The 25,149-nt window shown below is 34.1% G+C and overlaps 3 protein-coding genes across 7 annotated transcripts; all 3 read right to left on the reverse strand.

Moving 5' to 3' along the window:
* Positions 1-850: 850 nt before the first annotated feature.
* On the reverse strand, positions 851-4,066 carry LOC136269490 (transcription factor kayak-like). Of its 3 annotated transcripts, none has more exons than XM_066066134.1 (4): positions 3,637-4,066; positions 2,656-2,902; positions 2,310-2,417; positions 851-1,621 (listed from the first exon to the last, which is right to left on the reverse strand). In XM_066066134.1, coding segments are annotated over exons 1-4 (720 nt in total). In that variant the 5' UTR covers positions 3,639-4,066; the 3' UTR covers positions 851-1,258. The 3 variants fall into 3 exon arrangements, with proteins under 3 accessions (XP_065922206.1, XP_034313879.2, XP_065922205.1); XM_034457988.2 differs by lacking the exon at positions 3,637-4,066 and adding an exon at positions 3,411-3,604; XM_066066133.1 differs by lacking the exon at positions 3,637-4,066 and adding an exon at positions 3,267-3,582.
* Positions 4,067-4,695: 629 nt separating this feature from the next.
* LOC105341470 (palmitoyltransferase ZDHHC4) lies at positions 4,696-16,248 on the reverse strand. Of its 3 annotated transcripts, XR_002201057.3 has the most exons (8): positions 16,159-16,248; positions 8,290-8,450; positions 8,085-8,158; positions 7,295-7,599; positions 6,688-6,932; positions 6,169-6,201; positions 6,012-6,071; positions 4,800-4,912 (listed from the first exon to the last, which is right to left on the reverse strand). XR_002201057.3 is itself a non-coding variant. In XM_066066135.1 (7 exons), exons 2-6 carry the CDS (start codon positions 8,416-8,418, stop codon positions 6,054-6,056), a joined length of 771 nt encoding a protein of 256 aa, XP_065922207.1. In that variant the 5' UTR covers positions 8,419-8,450; positions 16,159-16,248; the 3' UTR covers positions 4,696-4,912; positions 6,012-6,053. The 3 variants fall into 3 exon arrangements, 2 of the variants coding, with proteins under 2 accessions (XP_065922207.1, XP_011446322.3); XM_066066135.1 differs by lacking the exon at positions 6,169-6,201 and having other exon boundaries at positions 4,696-4,912; XM_011448020.4 differs by lacking the exon at positions 6,012-6,071 and having other exon boundaries at positions 4,696-4,912.
* Positions 16,249-19,168: 2,920 nt separating this feature from the next.
* LOC105341471 (ankyrin repeat domain-containing protein 50) lies at positions 19,169-25,140 on the reverse strand. Its single transcript, XM_011448022.4, has 10 exons — positions 25,034-25,140; positions 23,720-24,322; positions 23,335-23,481; positions 23,031-23,144; positions 22,488-22,628; positions 21,889-22,014; positions 21,314-21,390; positions 20,793-20,919; positions 20,268-20,482; positions 19,169-20,029 (listed from the first exon to the last, which is right to left on the reverse strand). The coding sequence occupies exons 1-10, from the start codon at positions 25,074-25,076 to the stop codon at positions 19,448-19,450; spliced, it is 2,175 nt and encodes a 724-aa protein (XP_011446324.3). The 5' UTR covers positions 25,077-25,140; the 3' UTR covers positions 19,169-19,447.
* Positions 25,141-25,149: the final 9 nt, after the last annotated feature.

A 25,149-nucleotide genomic window follows, 5' to 3' on the forward strand; every position in this document is an offset into this window, starting at 1 on the left:
AAAATCCACTGAGCAATCCTACTCTCCTCCTCCTTAGGCCAGTATTTGATTGCCTATCTGTAAAATTTATAACATTCATATCCTCGTGTACACTTGACATCATAAATAATATGCATTGAATGATCGATACTGTGTAAACTTATTAAATTATTTTAAAAGAACATTTTTTTAAACTCAAGAACTGGTCACTCGATATATTAAGGTGCAATTTAGTAATTTCATTACCTTCACATTTGAAATTTATAGCTAGTTACCTTGATGTCCCTTTCGCGGATAAAAAAGGATAACGAAATACTAGTGCTGTTTTAATTTCTTTTATTTTAATGTGCAATATGTTAAGCACGCATTCGGAATCGGGATATATCAACAAATCAGGAATTTATGAGGGCAACAAGGCATCACAAATGCATCTGTTTAATACCAATAAATACATGCACTTTCAGTTTACAAAACAATTTCCAATCCATTAATAAAATCACTAACAATATCCACTGCGTTTCATGAAGTTCTGTTAGACATGAACATGAAAAAAAGTATTGCGGTTTTAAAACTTTTTAAAGGTCAAAACCCAGTTTTATCCCTGATTAAACATACTTCATGTAACACACAAAAATCAAAAAGGTGATAATATGTACAACAAATGTTTAACTCTTTAATATTAAGGAGGGTAAACAAAATAGGCAATAAACACAACTCGTGCAAAAATGCAAAGATTTACTTTTTTAAAGTTCCGGTTCAGATGCGGCGTAAAAAGAAGTAACACATGGAATGCATTATAACTATCACAAACGATTGCGTCAATGTTAATCCATATAATTATATCAAAATTTCACATTTTTGCAAGAACAACTGTTTACAAACAAATATTATAACAAATTCACTTTGTTCGATATCATTTAAAGTTGGATTTTTTCTTTAGAAATGTGGATGGTGGATGTGGGGATTTGGGGTGGGGGGCATCACAATATCACAGGACAGTTACGAGTCGACGGTCTTAGGACGAGACACGTAATTGTTTAAAATGATATGACTCACAGAGCAAAATGTCTGGATGTGTCATCATCTGCAATGAGCAACCGCTCTTAGATTACACTACAGTTTTACCACAGGCAATGTTAAAAGAACCGGCTTTATAACATAAAGTAGCAAAACCACCCCATTTTAAAACAAGGTGTGGTGTTGTTCAACAGACCGTGAACCGAATCCGAAACTACTTGAAAGACAAACGGCATTCACAACATCAATGGTGACACAGACGTCATACATTGCCTCCGATGCAAGGCGGGAATAGACTGGCTTCGAATCCGCCACTTGTTTGTCTGGAGAACTGTTGTTGGGCATCCACCCGATAATCTCCATCAGTAGCTAGAGAGTTCAAACTACTAGCCGCTTTTGATTTTTTAGACAACTGGTACGCCTTATTCAATCCATAAGAATTTTCTATGCTTCCACGAATGGTTTCCAATTGTTCTGAACTGTATTCCTGTTGTAGTTTTTCACCAACTGAGTGACACCGTTTTAAATGACCGTCAAATGTTTTCTCCATTTTTTCTTTTAAAACCAATAGCTGTTGAACTTCTCTTTTGAGTTTTTTGTGGTCATTTTCTAAAGTATCCACTTCCTGTAAAATAATAATAATAAATGCCGTCTTAGAAGTGGAAATGAATTACAAAAGTTTACATTAATTGTTTACGCTATAACCATGTACTTATATCTTTAAATATTCAAAATTCATCAACAAGGGTTGATTTATTCATTTAACACTTTTAACACACCTTAGTCATACATCATACATGTATACACCAAGCTTTAAGAGCACGTGAATTCGGTTATTAAAAAAAGCCGAGGTCCGCCGTTTTCCGATCCAATGGAAAAATTGATATCAAAAATGAATTTCTTTCTATATAAATCTATTGATTGAAAGTAAGGTCTATTTTTTAATACATGTAAATTAAACCTTGGCGAAAACATTGCAATGCAGACCTACTCTATAGATTAATCGGCAATGAATTTTCAATAGGACGCAATGTTAGATTTTCGCATGCATACACCTTTTGTAAGTATATGTTTCAAGTACTGAAAGAGCTAAAAAAAAAATATAGAATTTTGCTGCATACACATCCTTAAAAAAAGATTTTTTTTAAATTGTTATGTATTTTGGTATTTTTTATTTTTAAAATCTGTCAGTCGTCTTACTGAGAGTAATTTACCTGCCGAATTCAATTGGCGTTTTTCTTTTAAAAATCAATGCAAAATGATGAGAAATACATGCGAAATTGAAAAACAAATGACATGTAGAGTAACTCGACCTTTTTTAAACTGTCTTCTTTTTGTTTCCGCTTTTCACGACTTGTGTTCGCTGATCTTCTGTTTCTTTGTTTCCGAAGCTCTTGCTTTTTCTTTTCTTCTTCTGTAAGCTAGAAACGGAAACATTTATAATGTTGGGTTGTTTACGCAATCTGTGGGTCACAGGATCTTTACCTACTTGCCCATTTAATTGTCGTACGCTCAATTATTCTTTATTACCCCGGATCTTGATGATATAATAAATTACATAATAAATTGTTACTGAAAGAAATATATTTAACAGTTTTTCACAGTTTCATAAATTTACATTGTATTGAGCAATCTATGAATGTATATAGAACCACAAACCTCGTATTTCGGTGGCGGATCAAAAGAGACTTGTAGTGGCGTCTTTCCATTTTCGAGGTACTTTTTCTGGATCTTCGATTTCAGACAAGCCTTCACTGGGTCTGGTGCCTCTCTTTCGATGTTCCTGGCCGAGAGGGAACTGTTTTCCTGCTGGTCCGAGGAGGAGTTGCTGTCTGAAGTGGATGAACCCAGGGGAATATCGGGCCCCACGAGACCGTCCATTTGGAGAGCTTCAAAAACCGGCACCCTATTGAAGAATATTAGATGATTTTCAAAAATTATAACTATCATTTTTTTTTTGCATACAGGAATATTATCAACACAAGTCTGTTTTAATCATATAAAATAAAATCAACATAAACTTTAAATAAAGTTTTTCAAGCATTCTTTTTCCAACTGGAGAAAATAACCTCCCTAGCTCTCATTTCAAAACAAACAACTCCCAAAATACGGACAGTCTACACAAATTGATGTACGATAAATGCATTGATGCAAGTAGCAAGAAATCGCCCCCCTCCCCCACCCCCCCCCCCCCCAATACCAAATAAAAAATCAAACTAAATTCATTTAGTGATATTGCAAAAATTAGTAAATTCGTAAATTATACACACCCAGCAAATATGTCTAAGAAACTTTCCGCCATCGTTATAAGTTCATTGGTGGAAGCTTAGCAAATAAGCATGAGTGATGCAACGGTATCACAAAGCTAACCATTGAGAAATGTCCATGTTTCGGTTTTGCACGTTAGTTTTTACCTGCATGCCAGGTAAGCTAATACAATCAGTAAGAATTGACTTGCAACAGGCGGCTTACATTCCAGTAGTGTTTTCCCTAAACTGGAAATCCCACGTTTATAAAACCAAATGTGAAACTTTACGAAAGCACCTTTTCTATTTTTATAATGTGCAAAATAAACATCTTTGTGCATCTCCATCGAGTCCATACGAAGCCCAAAAACATTACCATGGCAACGATACTTACATTTACATCAATTCCAGGAATCTCCATCGGACGCAGCACGGGATAACGAATAGCCACATCCCATTGTCCTCATGAGAAAAATTTGATCATCCATAAATAGCAATGGAAAGTCCCTTTTTATTTTTAGAACTGAAACTGTTTTTTTCTTGGTATTCTATAATACTTCCGTCGGCCAGGTTGGCAAGGTATACACAATTAAATTTTCCACTAACAACGAACTTTTCGACTTTATTTGTAGATAAAGGCATGCACTCAGTTTTCCTGTGGCGTATTGTGTACTACTTGTATATATATCGAGCCATAAATCGAGGTCATGTATATAATACTTACTTCCACAAATTACAACTGATAATTACTGCGTCTTGTATGTCTATTGATTAAACTAAAGAAATATATTCTTAATGGGTCCTACCATTTGTATAGTTGATGTAATTAAAATTATTGATTTTTGCTTAAAAAATTGCGGAGATAATGTTGTTCAGAAATGTATGCGCTCATGTAGATATTTTTCCCGGTGATTTGGCAGAGGCAGAAGGGGGGAGGGTAATTTTGTTTGCCAGGTTGAGTCCTAGGCATACTTTTGGCAATTATACTTTGTGAATTTATAAAGTAAGTTAAAATTTTACAAAGGGGGGGGGGGGGGGTCCTATCCCTCGACATCCCTCTTGATCTGCGCATGAAATATATAATAATTATTTTTTTTTATCATACGGTTCCCCTATAAAGAATCACGAGTTTCGTCACTTTGAATTGGCATATACTGCATAAATACGAAATTCTAGTATACATGCATGCATTCATTAATAAATCCTGCTTTTTATCTGTTTACAGTATTCTATTTATATTTAAACTTTAATTTCCTATTAAAAATAATGTAAAAATTCCAAAATATATATATTTATAACAATTTTAAAAAATACTATACAATCATTTTAACGTTGCTTTATTTATGTTTTCTATTATTCGATAGGAATGTTTTTGTGAAAAAAACTTCGTAAAGATTTTTCAGTAGACCTCTATCGTAAGTTATTGCTGTGCGTCTTGATTTTTCATCAGCCCTGATTTCAGTAGTTTTTCGGCTTTTTGTCCTATTATTCAGTATCACACTTTCCACAGGATTATAGTCTGTGTCCGACACACGCTTGTATCTCTCGTTCGTCGTCTGATTGGCGGAAATGAGGAACACGTGGTAGAGAGCGAAGGTTCCCACCATTGGAATGAGAAGTGCGAAGGAAACCAACATAAAAACAATTCTCGGAAACGTCATGAACAAATGCTGAAATACAAATGAAATGTATATGAGAGTGAAACTAGAATTTAACAATTGAATATTTCATAACTTTGGTCGTTTGAAAGTTAGGATTCGCAGAATTCTAAAATGTCTGTGTGTAAATCCGGCAAAAACTTTTAAAATTTATTTAATTTTTTATATGAACATTTACCTATTTGGTGTTGATATAACAAAATTGGAACAATCATTTCTTAAACTCCAACGCTTTTGAACAGAAATTAAGGAATTCATTCTCATAAAAAAAATATTTTTCTTTATAGATTAAAAAACTTTTTTTCGCCAAAATTATCAACCTTTGTAACCCCCCATTCACAAAGTATTTACTGTTCCTTGTTTTTTGGTTGCCCTCGGGAACCAAGGTACGTACATCTAACATTTCCCAACTAGGAAGTCTTTCCGTTGGAAAAGGTTCAATAATTTTAGAGCTATTTAAATTTCGTTCCTAAAATACTTAGGAAGCATAATTATAATCGTCTTCTTTTTCACGCGTAATTGATTTATCCTGATAGTTAATGCATTTCTTTATACGTTTTGGTAAAAACAAAAACCTTGGTCAGACTTCTTCATCCCCATCCCCTGCCAAAATACCACATATTTGCCATGTCATTTTAACAGATGTGTTGTCATTGCACAGCCGAGTTGAGAGGTTTCACTTTCAGTTTCGGAATATTCGCGTGATTCAGGTTACGTGAATTACAATCAATCTAATTCAATTTGTCTAGCGGTTTGGTATATTGATTATTCCACTGACTTATATAGAAAATAATGTATCTCTTCATGTTGGGCAACAATTTTAAATTTTCTCTCTCTCTCTCTCTCTCTCTCTCTCTCTCTCTCTCTCTGATTTTAAACAAATTACACATTGTCTGTTGCCACATTTATAGTCAGTTTATAAAAAATTAAATGATTAGTACAAGCTGATTGACATAGGTTCATGTACATGTATGTATGGTTTAAATACTGTACTAAACATTTATAATAATAAAAAGTTAATGTTAGAACAGGCTGGACTTTAGCCAAATAGCCCTTGTAATCGTAAGCAAAGGCAAATGTGCTTATAAGCTTATTAGGTATATTTTCGTACTTTGCAAGAATTTCCAAAAGTTTCTGTAGGCCTAGTTGAATTTTACAGTATTTCTATATTCTAAAATAATGACAAATAATAGCAGTTGATATATTTTACAACATGTTTTATGTTCATAAAATGAGTACATGTATTGGGTTTATAGCACTATACATACCGTATATTGTGACCATGGTGATTATATCTACATCTATATCAAAATAAAGGATTTCAAGCAAGGTGAAATGCACACGTACTAATGTATTATTCCCTATGTAACATAGTTCAACCGACATTAAACAGAAGAAAAATAGAGAGGAAAAACCTGGAAACAAAGGTTAAAAAATCTTGTTCATTGTAGATAATGGCCAATTGTTGTTCTTAATTTTTTCAATAGACTCCTCAAACTCCAAATTACATTTTCCCTTTACCTCCTTTTATCTTAATCTAGAGACTGTTGCAATTATGTAATGAAAACCAGTGAACTATGAGTTATAATTTCTTACAACACATCTACCACCATTTCTTAGAAATAGCTAGGGCATCTGAAAATAAAATGAGTAGTTGACTGTGTATGGCAATACTGATAGTTTGGGGCACTTAAATACAATCCCCAGGTGACAAAGCCTTTATCACAACCCCTGACCTGGAAGAGTGCACGACACTGTAATTCAATCCTTCTGAGATAAAAGCTTACCTGGAAAAGAACAGTCAATGTGATGCTCTGCATGGATCCGTCTGGAGCCATCACTGAGGTCTGCATCAGCTTGTAGTGCTGGGTGTACAGGTACAGGCTTCTACTGGCCATCCTCACTCCATTCACCATGATGGCGATATGTGACAGGAGGAAAAGCACAAAACTCCCGTGGTTCAACCCGCCCACATCGTTGTTGGTCCAGATACAGTGGTGGTCAAACCGGTGGACACACCTGTCACAAATACCTGACAATATGAAAATACATCATCATGACATGAAATCTATAAATAATCAATGATTTGTGATGTTATGGAATTAATTGATTTATGGAATTTGTGATTTTTTGCATTGAAGCTGTTCAAAAATACATCTTCATAAATATTCTATTGTTAAAAAAAAGTCTTTAACATTATTTTTCTTAACTACAATTATTGTGATCTTATTCTATATCCAAGTTTAACCATGTCCAATTTCAAAATGATAAAGTTTTTTTTTTAAAACTTGAATTGCAGTTGGGAATGCCAGAGAATCAAATAATACAAAAGCATGTACAATGCTTTCGTTTAGGCAAGTGTCTCCCCCTGAAAGGTCCTCAGTGAGAACTTACTGCAGTGCTTAGATCTGGCCGGTTTCTCCAGGTGACACGTCACACAAGTCACCCCCGACTTAAACATCCTCCCGTCGTAAGGATACACATTCTTATATCTGTCTACTGTCTTGGCATTAATGATCCCAGGGTCCTCCATACAACATTTATGATAAAAATAGAAGTTCAGGAAGACAAGAAATATTGGAATGACCACATGGTTTTCATCTGGTACAAAACGATACAGCATAGGAACTATGTCAAGAATGAATTCAATGTGGCCAAGCACCATCATAGTTCCAAATAGTACACGGAAGACCTGGTTCCTGCAATCAATGTTACTGATATACTTCTCTATCTGACAAAAATTGTATTCTTGCAAAATAACACATATAATTCATAAACAACATATTAAATATACAATACATGTTACTTACTTGGGTACAATTATACTTTTCTGACATTTAGAAGGACAGACATTTAGTCATTAGTGGCAAGCAAAATATTTACAACAGGGTTTTAAGTCCACTAAAAGTTACTGACTTTTGTGCATACTGTACATGTGCAAGAAATTTTTTGCGATCTTCGTGAGACTTTTGTCATCGCAAATATTTTTTGCCGCAAGCCAGTCCTTGGCGTATATGATAGTAATAACAAAGAGTATGTGGATAAGGCTTGGTCACGAAAATAAGTTGCCCCAAACCAGTTTATCTCAGGTTAATCGCAAAATGAAGTCGTCGTGAATAGAAGTTGGATTACAGTTTATTTGTAGTGTACGCACAACTAAATATACATCGATCATTATTCATACCTGGAGTTTAGCAAAATATGAGCTTGTGTTAGAGAAGCTTCTATCCAATTCCATGGCACAATATGTCTCAGCAGCTGAAACACAGTTGAAACATACTGCAAGTAACTTATAGTACAAACAAAGCAGGCTTTAATACTTCAATCAATCAATTTGTACATGTATAGCTGACTATAAACAGGATTTAAATAAAGGCAACACGGCCTACCTTCCAAGACAGTTTCCTGAGTTTTCCAATAGGGCCACGTTTTAAAAAATTACTGTCTGCAAAGAGGTACAGAAGCAAACAGATGGTGAAACCCAACACGTACAGAACAACTATGTTCAGAAAATCCATGATGTAAATGTCATGCCCTGAGTAGAGTAATGCTGTTAAAAAGTCAAAATAATTTTTAATATTAGATTGCAGTGAGAAATATGTGTTGAGAATGTTCAGTGTTGACAGTCTATCAATTCGTGGTCTTTTGCCAATCGCAACTTCTCATGCCTTTCCGGCAAGCACGGAAAAACACCTCGAATGTATTAACATCACTGGATGTTAGAATTTTATACAAAATGGAGTCGCTTCCCATTAGACTAAGTATCGACAAGACAGCATTGTGTGTCACTGCTGTGGTAATTCTTGGGGGGTGCCGGTCAATCCGTACACAAACAAAACCGTCCCGGTCAATCCGTCCCCTATATTTTGGCTAATCCGTCCCCAAAATTTTGTTCGTTATCTGCCCCCAAGTTTGGTCAATCCGCCCCCAAGTTTGCTCAATCCGTCCCCAAGGTTTTGTTTTCATTCTCTTTTTCACATACATAATGTGTTTCTATTTCACATATTTTTGTTTCCATTTATTTTTTTCAGAATGTACATATACATTGAATGTGTTCCATAACTTAATTAGAATAATGTGAGATTTACGTAGAACATTAGGGTTTTTTTTTAATATCAGTGTAGTGTTTTGTTTTTTACTGTCTCTGTATTCCAAATTTTGACAAAATACGAATCGTGTTTCATAATCAATGTACAGTATACCTTGAATATAGAAGAGTGTATATGTAATTAATTTTGTTTATTTTTGAATAAAATTCTTCCAATCTTCAAGGAGACGGTGCCAAATTCATATTAATCGCTAAATACCAAGGTTGGTCATAGTTTTCACACACTAATAAAGACTGTGCAGACCGCAAGTTACGTTAATTGTCAAAACAACAGGTGGGTATATATATAATTACAAGAGACGTATGGTGTCATAAATTTGGATATGAAGATATTCACCGTATACCCGTCTAGTCAAGGTATTGCCATGATTGCAGAGACATACTAGTACATAACATACGAATGCAATAAAATTAGTATATATATATATATATATATATATATATATATATATATATATATATATATATATATATATATATATATATATATATATTATTTATACGTCCCTGGGTATTGTCATGTTGTAAATTTTGAATTTACTGGGTGGATGTAAATACAAAATTACCAACATGACAATAAGAGGCCCTAAGATGATGAGAATCTTATTGGTCGAAAAAGATTTAACCAATAAAATTTTGATTTTTAATTTAAAAAGGTATATATATTGATAAATAAATTTATTTTCCACCTCATTGTCAAAATGAGTTACTGTACTGTGTGCAAGAAATACGTTAAGCGTACTCAACAAGCCATTATGTGTGATGGATGTGAGAAATGGACCCATCGGAAATGCAACACTGGTAAGTCTAGTTAAAGTGTTTTAAAATAGTTATGATATTGAAAGTCTATATAAATGTCGTTGTCTTTTAATAAAACAAAGTAAATAAAATTCAAATGTTCTTTATATTTATAAAAATGTAACAGATAAGTGTACTTTCTAAATAATATAAATACGAAGTAATTGAAAATATTAAGAAATGCATGTATGACGATATACCCAGGAATTAATGTAAAACCGTGTTTATAATTACTACATTTTAACATTCTGAAAACATAATATGACCTTATGCGGCATGTGTAGGCATTTCGATTGCGGACTACAAAGAAGCTGCCAGTACCAAGTCTGACATTCCTTTCCGATGTCACATGTGTACCACTAGCGACTTGACCGAAACTGACCAGGAGGCGACAAACGACAGGACAGAGACTGATCTCCAATCCGATATTACTCCGATCGGTCAACCAGTTCTCGAAAGTACTAGGATTGGAAATCACAGCATAAGGTATTTATTATGATTAATATGGTTATAAAATACTGTATAATTATATGATATGGGTCTAGAATGACCCCACTAATTCGCAATTTTAAAAAAATTGTTTCAGATACATTAAATTGTTAATATGTTATTTATTAGAATACATTAATTACATAAATTACAAATGAAATTAAACATAATAATGTAAAAGGGAATAGAAAAAAATGTTAATATGTAATAATTAAGATAATTCCCTAAATTGCAGGTCTGCAGTTTCCGACAATCAGTTTGGCCAATTCAATGTTTCGATTGCCTCAACAAACGCACCGCTACCAATGAACGAGACCTTTGATCAGTTTGGCCGATTCAATGTTTCGGTTGCCTCAACAAACGCACCGCGACCAATGAACGAGACCTTTGTCGTCGAAGCTGCAATTTCGGACACCAGTAAAACCGATGACGAATCAGACGAAGGGTAATTTCTATTCCTATATTTATTTTTACACTTTCAATTGACTCTAAAAATGCAGTTAATTTTAACATAATTTATAATGTGTGATTATCATAATTTCAATATACTGTAGAACCAGCGATACTGGCCCTACCCACGACCCTATCCACGATACCATCTCGTACTCTTTCAATGAAACAGCGGAATCCTTTGGACCCATTGATCAAGTGGCCCAGAATGAAGAAGAGTAAAGCATTTAAAAACTATTCATACAGAAAAACACGTTCTATTGATTGCAAAATCCCATGGATTATTAAGACATTTTTTTTTTAGATCAATTGCCGAAGTGGAACCGATGAAAGTGACCGTCAATCGGCCCATCACGTATCAAATAGAAGATCATGGAACGAACCAGGGAAAGCGGAAATTGTCGGACAGCAGAGGTTTCACTTACACGGTGAAAGTAAGAGATAAATATATAGTTTTCATCTGACACTAAAAAAAACCCGTTTACTTTATACAGAAGATTAATATATGTAATATATTTTTTCAGCGTCTACGGAAAAACAACACCATCACGGATTGGTGTTGCAGTGTAAGATCAAAAGCCCATCGATATCCAGCAACCGTTGTGCAGAACGGCGATAACTTTAGAAATGGGCCAAGTGCTCACAGCCATCAAGCAAAACCGGGAATTGGCACCGCAGTAAAGATCATGGCGGAGGTAGGAACAGTATGAATAATATGAATTAAAGTATTTATATGATTGGGCAATTAACACAAAAATGTGTAATGTCTAATATTTTTTACAGGTCAAGGCTCGCGCAAAAAATGAAGTTTTCACGTCTGCCGCCACCATTGTACAAGACGTACTGCAGGCCAGAGTCAATGAGAGTGAGCTAGACAACAGCAGACCTGACGTGGAAAAACTCATTCGACGGGCAAACAGAGCGCGAGAAAAAATGCGACCAGAACTTCCCGTCAACCTCGCTGCTACATTGCGTTATAGGATCTAAAATCTCTCAGAATGACAGTTCACTGGTTGGGTTTGTATATGTGGAATTTATTGTGAGCATTGTAAAGCTTTTAATTATTCTCAGTTCTGTATTGATTAATCATGTGTTCTTTTTCAGATTTTTTTTTTAATTTCACGTTCAACTTGTTAAATATAGAAATAATTTATTTTGATAGTTTTGGAATAGAATTTCTTATATACTTGAGATGAAAATTTCAGAAGCATTTTTATTCCCTTTTTTCTGATAAGAATATGTTTTTTAGCTTTTTGGGTTTAATAATTTATTTTGTTCCAATGAAATTTAACTTTTACTTTTGGGTTTAAATTTTTATTTTTTACATTCAAAATTATGGCTCTTAAAGAGGAGGCCTCCACGTGGCAAGAGCTGGGCAACGGTATCAACATTCGTTCTCTCTGGGTAGAAATGAGTAATAATTAACATGATACCGGCAGACATCCTCATCATTAATATAGCCATTTAAATATGAATCCATTTAAATAAAAGCAAACTAAAAAAAAAAAAAAAATTAACCCACTAATGAATCTACCAGGAGACGGATTGACCAAAGCATGGGGACGGATCGACCAAAATAATATGTTAATTAACATTCTACCAGGGGACGGTTTGACTAAAGTTGGGGATGGTTTAACCAAAACTAAGGGACGGATTAACATTGCCTACATAATTATACGATGGGACGGTTTGACCAAAATATAGGGGACAGATTGACCGGGACGGTTTTGTTTCGGTACGGATTGACTGGATTTCATTTTTGGGGTATATCATTGACTTTGATGAAGTCTAGTTCACATCTCAACAGATCGTAAAATGTATTGTATCTATTTCAAATTTTATAAAAAGGGTGGTTGTCATGGACGCCTAGGTGATACATTCGAGGTGTTTCTCCGAGCTTGCAGGAAAAGTCTGAGAAGTTGAGATGGGGTCTATTGCCATTGTCATGATGACAGATTAAAAGTAATTGTTTTTAAACTTTAGACAACTCTGAAAAATGCACACATTTAGTTTTGGTTTGGTAATGTGTCTACTGGGTATATGCATTCATGTAGCAATGGGGGTGGGGCTGGGAATGCTGGTCAACTCGGCACCAGGTAAACCCGGCACTTGGTGAATTTGGCACCGAGACTAGTGAATCCGGCATCTGGTAAACTCAGCATCTAATATATTTGGCACCTGGTGAATTTGGCATCTAGTTAACTCAGCACTTGTACATCATTCATTTATCTCTTTGTTTTTAGACAGGCATTTTTGAAAAATTTAAAATTATTAATTACATGTATTTTTACATAATGTATGATTTATACTGTTATCATGGAACTGTCTGTTTGTTCTTTTTAATCTACCCATAGAACAACAGTTTGGTTTGTTTGATAAAGTAGTAGTACCGGTTTTGCTCTATGCTTGTGAAATCTGGGGTTACGAGAATATAGATATTATTGAAAAAATCCATTTGAAATTTTTAAAATATATTCTATGTATGAAAAGTATCGTATATGGTCTATGGTGAATCAGGTCGTTATCCTTTATACATAACTGTATATTCTCGAATGATTTCTTATTGGACAAAAATGATCCAAGGTCAAGACAATAAGATTGTGTTTACTGTTTACAAATATTTAGCAAACCAATATATGTATAATCATGACTGTGTAAATCCATGGACTGATTTTATACGACATATTTTAGACTCATGTGGGTTCTCTAATATCTGGACAGAACAATGTACTGCAATAGTTAATGATAAGTGGATTTCTGCCGCCATCAAACAAAGATTGCAGGACCAGTTCATTCAGAAATGGGCAAAAGATATAGATAATTCATCTAAAGGTCAAATATATAAAATTTATAAACAAAAGTTTGGTTTTGAAAAATACTTAGGCATTCTTACTAAAAAATTTTGGAAACCACTTATTAAATTCAGAACAGCAAATCACCATTTACCGATTGAAACCGGTAGATGGTATGGAATTCCTGTAAATGACAGAAGCTGCACACTCTGTAATAGTGGTAAATTAGCGGATGAATACCATTTTATTCTTGAATGTAAATTTTTCTTAACTTTACGTAAGCAATTTCTATGTACCAAGTATTTTCAAAAACCAAGTACATTAAAAATTTAGGGAACTGCTGATGACAACGAACATCAAAACATTGAAAAAATTAAGCTCTTTTATATTGAATATCCAAGAGCAATTCTGCTGTCCAGCCTAAACTATATTATCATTTATTATTATTATTACTCTCCGCGTATTGAACACCAATGGAACATTGTATTAAATTTTTATATGATGATCTTTTTTTTTTTTCTACCACTTTTTGTATTATTACTATTTTTTTTTCTCTTACTTACTTATGCTTACTAACACATGTAATACTATGTTGTATTATAATTTATATATAATTTATTAGACCCTTGACATCACAATTTAATGTAAATATGTTATTGTACCTCATGTACCATTGTATGATAATGGTTTGAGAGAATAAATTGAATTGAATTGAAGAAATTTGAGTTTTACAAAGTAACTTACTACTAACAACCACATTTATTTACAGATGCAAAGTAATTCATTAGCAACTGGTTTAACTGTTGTCCATTGTCCTTAATTAAGGTACACACTGAATAACACATGATTAAGTACATTTGATGTTAAGTATTATAACCAGTAATTATTAAAATGCTTATTATAAATACAGTGCGTATGATATAAGGAATAAATTAATTTGTTTGAAATATATACCTTATTACTTTCTTAATTTTATTGTTGATTATGATATTAAACATAAATCCTATTTGTAATTAGTATAGTTGTTTTCAACTGTTTTTATTCAGGTATAGTGATTTTTCATCAGTTATAAGCACATATAATGATTTTGTGTTCTTTCTATATTTTACCATCTTTAATAGTTGTGATAAAAAATAACAAGGTGCCGAATTCACCATATTCATAATGCCAAATTCACCAGATGCCGAATTCACTAGGTGCTGAGTTCACTATTTATGCAGATGCCAAATTCACCAGATGCCGAGTTGATTTGTTACCTGGGCTGGTTCTGCAGCCCTCAACTTTTTTTGGAAACATACAATTTTCTTAAATTAACAAAACAATTTTGAATGAGAATGAGCTGCCCCCCCCCATTACACATACTTAATGTCATTTTTGGAACAGTGCCTACAATTAAACAGGGTTCGACACTAACCTTAGTCCGTTAGTCACAGACCAATAAATTTCAAGTCGGACTAATAAAATTTATGCCTAATCAGTCCGCCCGGACTAATAAAAATATCGGCTAAACAGCTTGAAATTTGTATTACGATCGACGATGTCATTTTGAAGACACTTTCTTGGGAAACAACCCCGAATGTATTTTTAGCTATTGCAGCATGGCGGTAATCGAGTAATTCTTATTCATTTGAACGCTTTCTTATATATTACTTATTTATTATAGTGAAGTAAAATGTCTCCGTGATCATGAGGTAGTTTGACAGTTGTGCAGAACATGGAGAAACACAAAAAAGTTATCTGATTTTTTCTCTGCGGATACAGAGACTGCGAAAAGGCGAAAGCTAGACACAATGACATCTAACAGCTTTGAGAAAAAGGAGTGCGACTGTGAGTGCGAACAAACTCGCTGATCTCGTGAAAACTTGAAACGTGGACGAAAAATCATGAGTGGTTATTTTTTGAAAAAAAGTTCTGGACTAATGTTTTGTACAATTTGTAAAGAATATGCAAAAGGATTTGTAGAGAAAGCATGTTCTTTTGTCGCTGGATGTGCTAATCTGAGGATAGAAACAATTAAATATCATGAAGAAAAATCATTGTTTCATAAAATGAATCATAGCTATTCTGTTTAATAAATATTGAGCCTCATATATTGATTTCATAAATATAAGACTAGGTCATATTGTATTCATATATGTGGAAATGATTTATTTTAAAATTGCATATTTATTTCTTTGGACAGACTAATAAACTTGCCTGCGGACTAGTAAAAATAATCATGCACTAGTCCGGCCAGACCAATGCTTTAAAAAGTTAGTGTCGAACCCTGATTAAATATAAAACTTGGCTCTGTCCTAACCCCTCCCCCCCCCCCCTTTTTTAAAGGATGCTACATGTACGTGCCTGTATGTCAACCTTAATTAAAATTTAATGATAATCAGAATCTTCAATCATGTCTACAAATCTCAAAACATGTATTTTAAAGCATATAAGGCCAATTTCTGTCTCTATAATACGATTTTTTAGTTTAATGACATTCACTCTATGTTCATCTGTTCATGCAAATTGCAATTTGCATGTCGTAAACTTTGCTTTTCATTAGACATTTAACTTTGAGAATTGGATAAATTATGACTATAGTCCCCATAGTCATAATGACATAATTACATTAATCAACTTACACTAGCATTGACTAGAACGGTGACTAAAAGTAGTCAAGAAACTTCGTCGAAGTCGTCAGTGTCGCCGCCGGAATCTACACCGGATTTCATCTACGCACAGTATACGCCGGTAATAAATCGATAAACGTAGAGTTTACTTTTCCGGTATATTACCCCCCCCCCCCCCCCCCCTCCAAACTGCGTTAATTTTTAAGGGAATTTGGACACGATTTGAGATCAATTTTTTTTATGTAACCGCTTCAGCTTTTTCATAGGACGTATAACAAACAAATTATTTTAAATTAAGTAAAAAATAAAATATAAGAACATTTAATTGCAATCTAATTAAAATTTGCATTCATTGCACTTGCTTTGTTATGCTGGTAATGCTAAATTACCTATTGAGATAGGTAGATGGTTTAATATTCCTAGAGAAAACAGAATTTGTAAACTATGTACCTGCAATGAAATAGGGGATGAATTTCACTACCTTTTCAAATGTACTGATGTATATATATCCAATTCAAGGGTTAGATGTTTACCAAAATATTTCATAACAAATCCAAATGTTGTAAAATTTGAAAAACTGTTTAATGTCACAAACATAAACCAACTTACCAATATTTGTAAATTATTAGATACTATATTTGAAAGAGTTAGCTCTCTTGGTTAAATTATATCTGTTATCCCTTCATCATGCCTGTACCATTGATTTTCATGTATTATATATATTGTAGTTTGTACATACTGTACATATGTTTTTTCTCTACACTGTAAATTCAGTTATGAGAATAAAGTTCATTGTCATTGTCATTGTCATTGTTAATTTCAATTAAATCACTCTAATTAAAATTAGACGTTCTGAATCCGCTACCGCTTCTCAAAATTAAATTGTTGATTACAAAGCAAAGAATTTCAAACTCTGTATCGTGTTTATAACTCAATGGTTGACTTTCAAATTTTGACAAAGAATAAAATATACCCATACTTAGAACCATTTTAACAAGACCTTGGACTTTCGGTTATAGACGTAGCTATCTATTTCTTGTGCCAAGACAAGTTAAAAATGACGCAGTTTCAAGCGAAATATACACCGATTGCGTAGTCTTAACTCAAAAGCCAGACAAATCTTGTTGATTTCAAAGAGCCATGGCAGATTGGCCAGCAATGAAATAGACAGGCATTCGTCACATTGCTGTTTGACACAACTACCCAAAGTCCAAGCTCTTGTTAAAATTGTTCTATTATTCTAGATATTAAAAATGGAAATATAAATAAACAACTGCTAGATCCTAGAAAAGTTATTTAACAAGCAAGATAATAATGTCTACATGCAATATCTTATTAGTTGCTTTACCATCTTTAGAAGTCAGGGATTTCTGATCCGCTCCAATACTCACAAACAGATCAGAAACCATTGACTCAGGCACGTAGCATCAGGGGGGGGGGGGGCCTGCCCCCCCCCCCCCCCCCCACTTTTTCTTGCAGCAAGAAATTTTTTAAAATTTACATATAAAATAATGAATCATAATGGAGTTGCCCCCCCCCCCCCCCCACGGATGAGGAATATCAGGATTTGGAGGGGAAAAAAAAATTTTGGGTAGGGAAGAATTTTTTTTTGGAAGTATAGTTAAGTCTAACCCCCCCCCCCCCCCCCCCCCCACGGATTAGGATATTGATGATTTTTGGAAGCTGTAAATTTTCTTGTTTTTTTTTTCTGCTTGTCATGATTTTTTGGATGGGTCTGGCCCCCCCCCACTTTCAAAAACGATGCTACGTGCCTGTGACTTTGAATTATAGTAATTTTTAGAAATGAAGATTAATTATTTTTCCATTGTGTGGTCAAGCGGAATGTCAAGGGAGAAATTTTTCAGCTTAGCTAAATTTGTCATTCAGTAGAAAAGGAAAGATTGTGCTGTGGTTTTTTTTTTTTAGGCCTAATGCATTGTTTTCAAAATTCGCAATTTTGACGGCCCAGCTGCCTACATATCAAATTTAAAACGTGAAATTCGTTTTATACTTCGATCTTCACGTTGGCTGAGGTGTGGTTTTTTATTATGTTCTTTTTTAAAAAAGCTTCTTTCGTGAACTTTTGAAACAATCATGATAATTGTATAGAGTTCGTTAAATAAACGTTCAAGCCAGGTGAATCCCCTCGCCAAGGAAAAGAAGTGTTTATTTCATTTTGTTATGATGGTTTGTTTACTCTTTTATGTTTAATTTTTCGCTTGTCACAAATTGTAAATTATCTAATCCTTAAGTCAAGAAAGATTGTATCATAGACAGGTATATCGTTATCCTGCGTGGGTTTTCTTTCCGTTTTTCCTTCATACTTCTTGCGTGTACCAACTGGAGATCGACTTTTTATCACCATCCATTTCCTGGTAAAACTTTGGAATTTGTGGGCTTCAGATGTACTTTATTTAATCATGTACATCTGTTGGAATTTTATGACGGAGACGGAGTAGTACTTGTCAAGTACAAACATGTGAAATACTTCCGCAGTGCAAAACAATATCAACTGAAACGTTGAGAAGGCTACCTTGATTTACGTATAAAGACTTCCAAGTTGTGTGTATTGGGAGTTGCGTGTGTGTGTGTGTGTGTGTGTGTGTGTGGTGGGGGGGGGGGGCTTATATAGTCATTTCCCTGAGAAACATAGCTGGGGGACATGCTATGATTTGAGTTTTCTAAAAGTTCGATAAGGAAAGATTTTGCATTAAACATAAAATTTGCTAATTTATGATTATACATGATCTCATTATTGCCAGAAAAGATATTTCAAAGTTGAGTTTAATTTATTTTGGAACTACAATGTAAATGTATTAAATTTAGCTCCCATGAAAATCATTATTTACAATTATAAATAATTACAGAACCAATGTCAGAAAATACATCACAATAGAAACTCCAATCACATTCATATGAGTTTATAAAAAGAGGACCGAGCAAAATGACTTTTGCAAATACTTCTTAACACTTGCTGTATATTATAGTGAAGGGTCAACAAAGTTTCAAAGCTGTATCAGAGTAATTGTTATATTAAATATTTTATTCATTAAATGCCAAGCTACACACTACACAAGTCCAAAAGAAACTTTTATATCAACAATGACCTTTTCAAAATCAACTTTCCAAAGTAAATAAATTTACATGAAATTCTCAAACAGGACAACAAATTTTTAAGTAATTTAATTTGACCAATCCCACCCCAAAATGTACCTGAAAGTAGTACATGTATAAGAATTAATATTCTGAAATCATGAAAAGTTTAGAAACATTTGTTGAAGGAACTTGATAGATTTCCAAACTACAATTCATAAGGCATCTTCCTGCCAACAAAAGTAAATTTCCCAGCGTGCCTCAGTTCTTCCTCTTCCTCCGCCTCACTAGATATGCTCAAAATGTCCTCCATGGTTATAAAGTCCATGATTTTTTTGGCAACAGGTAGTTTGGGAACATTTTTCAGAAATGGTTGCTTCACACACTCTCGGATATGACAACGGCAGATTTCTTGTAAAGACCTGGGAAACTTTAAAATTTTCGAAAACACATTCAAAATTTCCTTTTTCTCTTCAGCAGGAAAATGCATATTTAATTCTTGAGAAGTTCTCAAAATATTTGACAAGATTTTGATGACTTTCACTGGTATCTTTCTGTAACACATCAGGTAGAGTTTGATCAGCTCAATGTTTTTGTGAGTCAGTGCTAAAAATAGAGGTTCAAGGTCAAAGTGGGGATGAGAATCCTGGTAGAGCACACAGCACACCATCAGCTTCTTCTCCCGGCAATGGGACTCTAGGTCACAGCCATTCTTGATTAGTACTTTGGCAACTCTTGTACTGTTCTCATTAGTCGCCACCATAATCGGAGTCATTCCTTTCTCATTCATCTGTAAAAGTGTAAGATCGATAAAATTGTGTCCTTAATTAATCCACTCTTGGATAACTGTCAACTTATGACTGAAAATCTACCCCTCTTTTAAATATTTGACATGTATACTGAACATGAATACACAAAAACTAAAAACATGTAGTAGCTACAAAATATTTGCACCATGTATGAAGTTTATTCACTTAATTGTAACTTTCAATGAAAACACAAATGTATGAGTTCCTATTTTTACTTACCACATGGAAGTCACAGTTTACGTCGATCAGCTGTTGTACAATGTGGGAGAAGTTGTTGGCCGTAGCGACATGGATGGGGATGGTAGACACTTTGGCCCCCCGAGTGTTGACCTCAGGGAGGGACAGTAACCTCTCCACAACCTGGGTGTTGCCCTTCTCGCAGGCTGTGTACAGTGGGGTCTGCTCTTTACCGTTTCTGGCATTAATATCACAACCTGCAGACATAGGAAATGTGGAAAAGGACCATTAATAAGACCTTCAGCTGGTATGAGGGAGGAATTAGTATTTCTATATCTAACATATATTTAAACACAATATCACTACCAATTTATAGTTAATTTCTAACATCTCACAAAATTCTAATTATAAAAGCTCTGCAAAGTTAGGCATATAGATTTAAGTTAAAGAAATATTGAAACACAACCTCATTGTATTTTTCAGTTCCTCTGAATTACACAAGTCCTAATTGTAAATGCTTTGTAAATGTCAGCACACAGAAAAAAAACTTAAGATATTAAGTTGTACCTGACTCAATAAGAAGCAGGGCGGCCTCCGTATAATGTTGAATGATGGCTTCGTGGAGGGACGTCAGCTGCACTGTTTTTTCTTTCAGGTCCAAGTTACTTCCTGCTTCAATCAAAGCTCTCACTATCTGGAGAAGGTTCAGAAAACAATTTCAATCCATTGGTGCAGTTTAAAAACAAAATTTTGACATATATGCACAACAAATATAAAGCTTATCTAAAAGTAAATGAGCCTAAATACACAAAAAGTACTTGGTATGTGGAAGGAAAGTACTTGAAAAAGTTTTTACAGTAATTTACCGGTACAATGCAATTTATTGGAACTTTGAGTATCTTATGACATAGTTATAAAATTCTTGCAGCTGTATATTGCTCTCAAATAATTTTCAACTACATGTTCATGGGAAATGCTTACCAATAACAATTAGAGAATAGGTACATGCATAATGAATAAATAGAACAAAATGAGATTAATTTTCACAAGTCAACCTGGTTCATTCAAGGCCTAAGTCTTATTCTTACCTTGATATCTACTCGTGACAATATGGCTGAAAACAATGGATGCTCTCCTTTTTTATTCACCTTATTTACATCACAACCTGCAACAAAATGTACCTCACAAACACACCTGACATAAAAAATTCCATCTTTCGATAAAAAAATATCTCTTCTAACTATAAAACTCAGGTAATGAGAAATTTCTATCCCCAAAAAGGTACATATTTAACGTTAAACACTTATGAATTTCATAAAAAGAAATTTCCTATCAATTCGCCATTATTTTAAAAAGAGAGTTAATGATAATAAGTAAGTAATGATAATAAGGAAGTTTAAAGATTTAGTTTCTTTCAAATATGATAAGCTCTCATACACATTTAAAACCAATCATTATCTGCACATAAAAATAGCAAGGATTTATGGTGAGTGGTTTTAAAACATTAAAACTCATGACAGGAAGCAAGCAAGCATCATTTAAGACCTTGTAAAATATGTACCGGTACTAAAATACCTGTACCCGGTACTGAAATTGCAAGAGAGGTAGTTCCCAGGAAATTATGGATAATTTCTCAAATATTCTCTGAATTTGATAAACTTACCAGCAGCTATCAAGTGATCAACGATTGTTGCATTGTTTCCATAGACACCAGCATGTAAAACACTGTCCCCAGAGGTTGTTGCGATGGAAACATCAGCCTTTTGATCCAACAATAAGGTAGATAACTCTACAAACACACCAAATTGCAATGATTATTAAAAAAAATATAGAGAATTTCAGCTTTTCTCTTTTTATAAATAAATGCACCAAATACCGGTAAATGCCCCTAATAAATGTTCAGAGAAAAATAAAATTCTTTGAATTGTTTTTACTTTAGTCTTCTTCTAGTTCACTAGTTTAAAGCTTTAGACGTAAGGTGTCTCCTAAACATATCAACACTTATTGCAAACTAAGATTTGATAAATATACTGTTTAATTACATCTAAAAGACTAGTCTAAAGCCCCCAGAGGGAGATTTTAATCTGTAACCCAAGGATCAGCTCCCTTCACAGTGACTCTAGAATGGATGTGAAACACCCACTCTGTAACTTCTTTAATTAACTTTGCATCAATTCAATGTTAGAAAATAATGAAGATAGAATCTATGAGTACATTACTCCTCTGGTATGTACCTCTGAAGCATGCATGCTGCCCCAGTACCTAAGTTTCCTGCAAAGGCACTCTGATACAGCGCGGTCCAGCCCTGGGAATCCTGTTTGTTGATATCGGCTCCCCTGTTGATCAGCTCCTTAACAATGGCCATGGCCTGCTGGTCAAATTCCCTCCCAAACACACTGGACACTACAAAGACATCACACAGAACACTTCAAGAGATGTATAGTCTCCAGAATATTAACAGCACAACATTAATTTATACCATATACCAATCTAATTAAAATTAGATTTTAAATCCGCTCCTTTTTAGATCGCTACATAAGGCGATCTAATAGGAGCGGATCAAAGATCTAATTTTAATTAGATTGACCCTATACATGTATAATGTCATTACTTTAGTGTGGATTAAAAAAAAAAATTCATCATAATTTTTGAAAACATAAAGCACATGGAACTAGAAGCATATATTGTATATTCCAGTATTTAAGTATAGTACATTTTAAACTATTGTAGAGTAATTAATAATCTTCAATGAACTTGCAGTTACTAGCTCATGTTTTTCTACATGTAGGCTATGCTGGATCATACCTTGCCTGATGGCGGCGTGTATGGGTGCCTGCTGCTGTTTGTCTTTTTTGTTGACATCTGCTGCAGCCTGAATCAAGGCTGTTGCTGTCTTCCAGTGAGATCCAATGATTGCCTCTACAAAACATGAAATACTCAGAGTTCAATTATATATATCTATACAGTATAAATTTGCTAAATGTTAAGGACTGCATTTGAAATTTTTGCACGGTTTTTAACAACTTATTAAAAAACATATTTGGAAAGAATACTGAATTGCCCTAGCACTTAAGAAAACACAGTACAAATAATAATTCATCCTGCTTACCAATAAGAGGCACTCGTCCATTGGTTGTTGCCATATCTACATCTGCTTTGTGATAGGCTAATTCTTTAATTATGTCACTATATCCTTGTGCAGCAGCCAACAAAACAGCTGTTTCACCTGCTCTATCCTTTAGATTAACAGATGCCCCTAGAGCATACAAAGACACACACTAATACTTATATTTTCCTTCTTGTACTGGTATATTCAAGTTTGTGTCTTTACCAGTATATTCATTTTTTTTTTAAAGTTTTTAAAATTCAAGTAAATAGTATGACTAAAATTACTGTTTTGAGATACATAGCAATCCTCATCATGCACTTTGCTGCAAAACCCCAATTTATATTTTGTAAATACAAAGTGAAAAAGTAATAAAATTAGAATTTACCTTTTTCAAGAAGGATTTTGGCTACTTCAGTCAGTCCTAGTTCACTGGCTACCATTAGGGGAGATTTGAAATCTGTATCTATAAAGTTGATGTTGCATCCCCCATCCACCAGTCTATGCACACAGCTAATATGTTCGTTCTTCACTGCTGCATGTAGAGGTGATTGACCATGAACATTCTGGAGGTCAAGGTCACAACATGCTTCTACAAGGACACTCACAATATCAAAATGGCCTTTATAGGCTGCAGTGAACAATGGAGTTGATTCGTGGTCATTTTGAGCATTCAGCTGGGCTCCGCTTCTGACCAGTAATTTGACAATGTCTGTGTGTCCTTTCCAGCAGGCTGTGTTTAGTACGCTGTTCTTCTGAGCGTCACAAACATTAACATCAGCTCCTTTCTCTACCAGTTTCTGACAAATCTCATACTCGCCCTCCTTCACAGCTAGCTGCAGTGCTGTCTGGCCTCTGTACTGGAAATCTACTTCAAAATCTTCCTCTAAAAGTTCCTGTATTTTGACCCTGTCCTTCTGAATAATGGCATCTTGGAGTTTCCGAATCCTTCTTCTTTTTTCTCTTTTTTCAAATCCACTCCGAGATTTATCTATATTTAAAAAAAAGAAGAATTAATGATAGTATTTACACATTAATTACCCATTGTCGGAAACCAACTGTCAGTCTCGCTTCTCTTACCTCATTAAGAGAAGCAAGACAGACCGTGGGTTTCCGACCAAGATTTATTACCATGTTCATTGGTTTGATATTCACTTTGATTGACAGTTCTGTAAAAACACCTCCACTAAGACTGATTGAAGGTTTTGTTGGGTATGGTTAGTTTCGAATGGTACAGTATTCATTCTGGTGTTCAAACTTTGAACCAAAAAAAAACATTTTTACAGTTGATTTCTATAATAAGTGTTAATTCATTACTTGATAAGATGCTTATCAAGTTTCATTACAATTGGCTATTGATCTACTTCTTACTTCAAAAGTTTTTAAAGAACAGCTGAAGAAAGTACGTGTTAAGATTGGAGTGGAATGACTTTCTTCACTACGCAAATGCAAAAATTAATTAGTGTTCTCTGGTGTTTATTTTTTATTATGGTGTGCAACTACAAAAGAATAGACTTATTGAGGCATTTTCAAATGAAATTCGTCTGCGGATAGTGAATAGTTACACCATTGCATGCATTCTTTCCCTTATATGGACATAAACATGTTTGAGTTGTAAAATGTCAACATATAAACTTTATAATTAATAAATCTATTAAATTCTTTAACTTTTGAACTGAGTAAAATTCAGCCTTATAAATACCTTGCGATCTATCACGAATACGAAGCTCTTCTTCTTCAGCCATCTAAACGAGAGTTACTGTCCTTGAAAGACTTTCGGAACTCCTCTATAAAAATTTCTTTTGAATTAATTCGTTC

The sequence above is a fragment of the Magallana gigas genome, chromosome 7, assembly GCF_963853765.1.
Source record: "Magallana gigas chromosome 7, xbMagGiga1.1, whole genome shotgun sequence".
NCBI lineage: Eukaryota > Metazoa > Mollusca > Bivalvia > Ostreida > Ostreidae > Magallana > Magallana gigas.